This window comes from Pelodiscus sinensis, chromosome 1 (assembly GCF_052426305.1).
Source record: "Pelodiscus sinensis isolate ZL-2025 chromosome 1, ASM5242630v1, whole genome shotgun sequence".
NCBI lineage: Eukaryota > Metazoa > Chordata > Testudines > Trionychidae > Pelodiscus > Pelodiscus sinensis.
In genome coordinates, this window is record NC_143052.1 from 355,161,027 (window position 1) to 355,167,026 (window position 6,000).

General features: G+C 50.8%; 1 protein-coding gene across 1 annotated transcript; it reads right to left on the reverse strand.

Annotated features, from left to right (window-relative positions):
• Positions 1–4,885: 4,885 nt before the first annotated feature.
• LOC149526088 (olfactory receptor 51E1-like) lies at positions 4,886–5,833 on the reverse strand. The gene has a single exon (XM_089777195.1). It carries the CDS (start codon positions 5,831–5,833, stop codon positions 4,886–4,888), a length of 948 nt encoding a protein of 315 aa, XP_089633321.1.
• Positions 5,834–6,000: the final 167 nt, after the last annotated feature.

The window sequence follows — 6,000 nt, forward strand, 5'->3', positions numbered from 1 at the left end:
TGTTAAAAACAAAAGAAACCCTAATCACTCTGAACATCTCTGTATTTTCAGCATGGCAAAGTTCTGGCCGTGCCCCGTGGGTTTCATGTGTCTGGAGGACAGTGTTTGCGTCAGAGGCTCGCTGTGAGCCTCCACACGGCCTCTTCCTTTTCACTAGAGGCAGGGCCGCAGGCTGCTGAGTTGTATGGCTAGTTCATCGTTTTGGGGTAATAAACCCCTTGGTGGTCCTGGTCCCCTTCTCAGGGGAAGACTCCGTCATACCATGGGCAGATTTGGGGGGCACCTGGGCCTGCCTACTACTCCGGGTTCGAGCCCAGAGACCCTAAGGCAGCATCAACAGACGGGGTTACCGCCAGTCCCAGTCTGCCAGCTTTTCCTTGGGTCACTTCCCCAAACAATCCCTCCCAGAACCTTTCCTTTCGTTCCCCCTCGTCAGTCCTCCGCTCACATCCACACAGGAGGGTATGTCTACACTACAAAGTTAATTTGAACTAATGGACGTTAGTTCGAATTAACTTTAATAGGCGCTACACTAGCGCTCCGCTAGTCCGAACTTAATTGGAACTAGCGGAGCGCTTAGTTCGAACTAGGAAAACCTCATTTTACGAGGATTAAGCCTAGTTCGAACTAGCTAGTTCGAATTAAGGGCTGTGTAGCCCCTTAATTCGAACTAGTGGGAGGCTAGCCCTCCCCAGGTTTCCCTGGTGGCCACTCTGGCCAACACCAGGGAAACTCGTCTGCCCCCTCCCGGCCCCGGACCCCTTAAAGGGGCACGGGCTGGCTATGGTGCCCGTGCCAGGTGAAAGCCTGCCAGCACCCAGCCACAGACGCTGCACCTGGCACGGCTCGAGCCACCCACCCGATGCCCCCCAGCCCTCCCCCTCTTCCCGGGACCAGGCTAGCGGCTCCCGGGAGCTTGCCCGGGACCGCAAGAGGCGGGCACCCGCCTGGGCTAGTGCAGACATCGTCCACGATCTCCACACTAGGCACAGGAAAGTGGCCAGCCAGGGCAGGAGAGCTGACAGCATGGCCACCCAGGAGCAGGTGTGCAAGAGAATCAAGGGGGTCCACTGAGACCCCCGACCCTGAGCCCTGAGCTTACAATGGCCGTACTGAGTCAGACCAAAGGTCCATCTAGCCCAGTAGCCTGTCTGCCGACAGCGGCCAACTCTAGGAACCCTGGAGGGGATGGACCAAAGACAGTGACCAAGCCATATGTCTCGTGCCATCCCTCTCCAGCCTTCCACAAACCTTGGGCAGGGACACCACTCCTACCCCCTGGCTAATAGCACTCCATGGACCCAGCCTCCATGACTTGATCTCACTTCCCTTTAAACTCTGTTCTAGTTGTAGCCTTCACAGCCTCCTGCAGCAAGGAGTTCCACAGGTTGACTCTTTGCTTTGTGAAGAACAACTTTCTGTTACTAGTTTGAAGCCTGCTACCCATTCCTTTCCTTTGGTGTCCTCTAGTCTTTCTTTATGGGAACTAATGCAGAACTTTTCTGTATGCACCCTCTCCACCCAACTCCTGCTTTTAGAGACCTCTATCCTGTCCCCCCTCCGTCTCCTCTTTCTAAGCTGAAAAGTCCCAGTCTCTTTAGCCTCTCTTCATATGGGACCTGTTCCCAACCCCTGATCATTGTAGTTGCCCTCCCCTCTCCCATCTCCTTTTCCCGGTCTCCCCCAGTTTTGTTCAATAAAGACAGATTCCAGTTTGGAAGACACATTTTTTTTATTTTGTACATCAGGAAGGGGGGCTAGGGAAGGGTAAGTGGAAGGAGGTGAGGGAGGAATGGGGTACGAGCCCCCGATGGGGAGGACTGGGCTGGCTCTGCGGGCTTCTGGGGGTGGAAGCTCTCCTGCAGCCCCCCAATTGCCCCCTCTCCCCAGATGGCAGCCTGCGGCAAGTGCAGCCGGTCTGATGGCCGAGTGCTGTGATGTGCCCAGTGTGGGTACTCCAGGCAATCCAAGCCAGGACTGGTTTGCAAGCGGGGAACCCTGAGAACTGTCTGTCCAGGGTGGGGGTCGGGACCCTTTAAGCACAGCCCTCGGCTAGCCTGAGACAGCAGCTCCACGCTCTAAGTCCTCATCTGATGCCCTGCCGGCACTGCTTCTGGCCAGCCTTAACCCCGGTTCAGCAAAACGCTAATTCGAACTAGTTTTTTAGTCTGGATCCGTTAGTTCGAATTAGCTTAGTTCGAATTAACTAAGACACACCCTAAGATAGCAGGCAGTCGGAAGGGGTCAAATCAGGGTAAAATGCTTATAACCAGGCCCAAGACTGGGAACCTCCTCCATAAGGCACCAAACCAGTCAGACAGAGCACTTCAGCTGCTGCTCTGGCCAGCTAGCTGTCTCCCAAGCAATCCCCTTGGACACTCCAGTGTTCCCTGTGCCACAGCTAAAACTGCTCCTTACACAGATGAGAGGTTCTGAAAAGCAATCGCACCAAAACAGAACAAATTCTTCCAGTCCCAAAAGACAGGCCACAGCCCCAGGTCAATTTATACCGCAGATTTCACCCCAAACAGCTCGCTGGACCAGTTCTTTAGAATCTAAAAATCTCAGGGATTATTAATAATAAAAAGAAGGAAACGATTGAGAGTAGAATGGTTACATCTCAAGGTTTATTAGTGAAAAGAAAGAACAGTTTGAGAATAGAATTGTTAAGGAAAGCACATGACACATCAATCCCCAACTCCTTGATACAGGCTCTTAGCAGAGATGTAAGAAACTTCTGTCCTAAAAGTCTCTGGAGTGCATCCTGTGTTAGGATGAGTTCACAATCCTCCCTGGCTTGCTGGTTGCCACAAGATGCTTCTGAAGTTAAGAGCAAGAGTGAAGAGAAAATGGAGGTTCCTTTTACAATCTTACCCGTGTGGCGGGAAATCCATTGTTCTCCTGGGTGAGCGTACGTCCCAAAATGCAGCTGATTACATCATCAACCACTCTGTCCGTGTCCTATTTATACAAACTGCCATGGGGTACCAGCTGGTCTGCAGATGCTCGGAAAAATTCCTCAGGTGTTTATTGGTAGCACTGAAGGCCTATTGTCCATTCAGCATTGCTCTTCACTGTGTAACCACCCCTCACAAAATGTGGTCGGTGCCAGCTTCTGCCTCCCAGACAAAAAACATTGAAAAGGCAAGTACAGAGCCAATACTCATAACTTTACATACAATTTCAAACATGAATCTGAGCAGCATAAATATAATCAGCAGAGCAGAAGCTTTCATTAGATACCTCCCACACCCCACTTTGCTCAGAACTGGGGGCAATCACACCACAGTGGGGGAAACGGGGACTCGCATCTTCCAATTCAAATCCAATAATGGGCCAGCTAGCTCCTGTGTCAGAGTGACAGACTAACACGGCTACCCGTCTGTGACGTAAAGAGGCAGTTAGTTTTCACAAGCTCATCAGGAACATAATTATTCTAAAGGTTTTCAGTATCGCACCTTTATCCAGCGCACTGTACAATAGTTAGCAAGTGGTACAAACAACATTTAAAAACATCAATAACTGGTCTGCCGAGAGTATCAGCCATTTTCAAGTGGTCATTGAAAAAAAAAAGTTTGAGGACCACTGCGACAGGCCCCCAGAGAGCACAAACAAACATAAGAACATAAGAACGGCCGTACTGGGTCAGACCAAAGGTCCATCTAGCCCAGTATCCTGTCTGCCAACAGTGGCCAGCACCAGATGCCTCAGAGGGGGTGGACTGAAGACAATGATCAAGCGATTTGTCTCGTGCCATCCATCTCCAGCCTCTGATAAACAGAGGCCAGGGACACCATTCCAAGGCCATGGCTAATAGCCTTTTATGGACCTAACCTTCATGAAATTATCTAGCTTCTCTTTAAACTCTGTTATAGTCCCAGCCTTCACAGCCTCCCCTGGCAAGGAGTTCCACAGGTTAACTATGCGCTGTGTGAAAAAGAACTTTCTTGTATTAGTTTTAAACCTGCTATCCATTAATTTAATTTTGTGTCTTCTAGTTCTTCTATTATGGGAACTAATGAAGAACTTTTCTTTATTCACCCTCTCCACACCACTCATGTCTTTAAATCCTTCTATCCTATCCCCCCCTCAGTCTCCTCTTTTCGAAACTGAAATGTCCCAGTTGCTTTAGCCTCTCCTCATACGGGACCCGTTCCAAACCCCTAATCATTTTAAAGGGAACTGCAAGCTAAAGACATTGGCTTCACTATGGTTTCTGCCCTCAGGGTTTTGTAGCGGAGATGTACATCCTACAGACTGTATGATGCCTGGCCTCCTCCACCAGCCCCAGAACCCTGCTCACAACCCTTGGCTGCTTTTAAACAGCTTCCGTCTTCCTTCTGCCCTCCTGCCTGGCCTGCTGGCCCCGGGGCTGCATCCTCATTGCAGGCTTCTTGTCAGTCGGTGGCAGCTCTTGTCACTACCCTGGTCCTCAGGAAGCCCAGCTGGTGCAGATGAAGGGGGAGATGATCCACTGAATGATGGAGGAGTGGCAGAAAGGGGTGGGTGAGAGTGCTGGTGCACTGGAGAGTCAGAACAGAGGTGGAGACGTGGGGAATGAAATGGAAAAAATGGTGGGGAAAAGTTTGGGTAGAGGGTGAGTCTGTGAGGGAACAAGCGGGAAGGCCACAGGGCCTCAGGTGTCCAGTTACCAGAAAATTGAAAAAGTGGAAAAACCCTACGAATCAATGAGAGGTTCCCCGATCAGTTCCCCAGCTCGTCTCACGGACAGAGCACAGTCAGACCAGAACGGTGATAGAGATGTAGCCAGGATTTAATAACTCGGATGGGCCAGCCAGTGATTCAGGGAAGAAAGTCCAGCACCATGTCACCAGCCAGCTCTGCACACACCTTAGTCTGTGAGCCAGAGCCCCAGGAGAAAACCTCAGGTGCCTTTATGAATAAACAGCTTCAACAGCCTGTCCCGGATCTGTTTGGTCCTCATCCCGTAGATGATGGGGTTTAGCACGGGGGGCATCAAGTAGTACAGGTTGTTAATAAGAACTTGGAAAGGGGGAGGCTTCTTCTTGTCAAATCGTCCTGAGAGGGAGAAGTAGAGACCTGGGATGTAAAACACTATGATGGAACAGAGGTGGGAGATACAGGTCCCAAAAGTTTTGATCCGGGCGTCCTTGGTGGGCAGTCTGAAGATGGCCCTGAGGATCTGAATATAGGACACAATAATGAAAATCACATCCAGTCCATTAATAAAGAATAGCACAAAGAGTCCATAGTAACTACTGGTGCTGTAATCACTACAGGCCAGCCGCACCACGGCCATGTGCACACAGTATGGCTGGGGAACCATATTCGATCTACAATATGACCACTGCCGGGCCAGGAGGACAAAGGGCAGTATGATGAAGCCAGCACGCAGCACCACAGCCAGGCAGACCTTGATCACCACGGGGTTGGTCAGGATGGTGGAATGTCGCAGGGGGTGGCAGATGGCCACGTAGCGATCCAACGCCATGGCCACGAAGATCCCAGACTCTATTGTTGAGAAACAGTGAAAGAAATAGAGCTGAGTGAGGCAGGCATTGAAATCGATCTCCCTGGAATTGAACCAGAAGACGCCCAGCATTTTGGGCAGCATGGATGTGGATACGACCAGGTCAGTCATGGCCAGCATGCAGACGAAATAGTACACAGGCTCATGGAGGCTCGACTCCGTCTTCACAATGAAGAGGATGGTGAAGTTCCCCAAGAGGGCTATGATGTACATGACGCAGAAGGGGATGGCAATCCAGACATGGGACGACTCCAGGCCAGGGATACCCTGCAGGATGAAGACGGAGGGGTTGGTGAAGTGGGTTGTGTTGGAATCTGACATGGAGAAGAGTAGAATGGATCCAACTCTGAGGTAGAACAATGACTCCTATCTCTACCGTATGTTCTTCTGATGTCCTGGTGCTCTGGGTCTAGGATGATGGTGGCAGGACAAATGCCTGGAAGGACAGACAATATTTTATAAGACAACACATGCACTGCTTGTAGCTG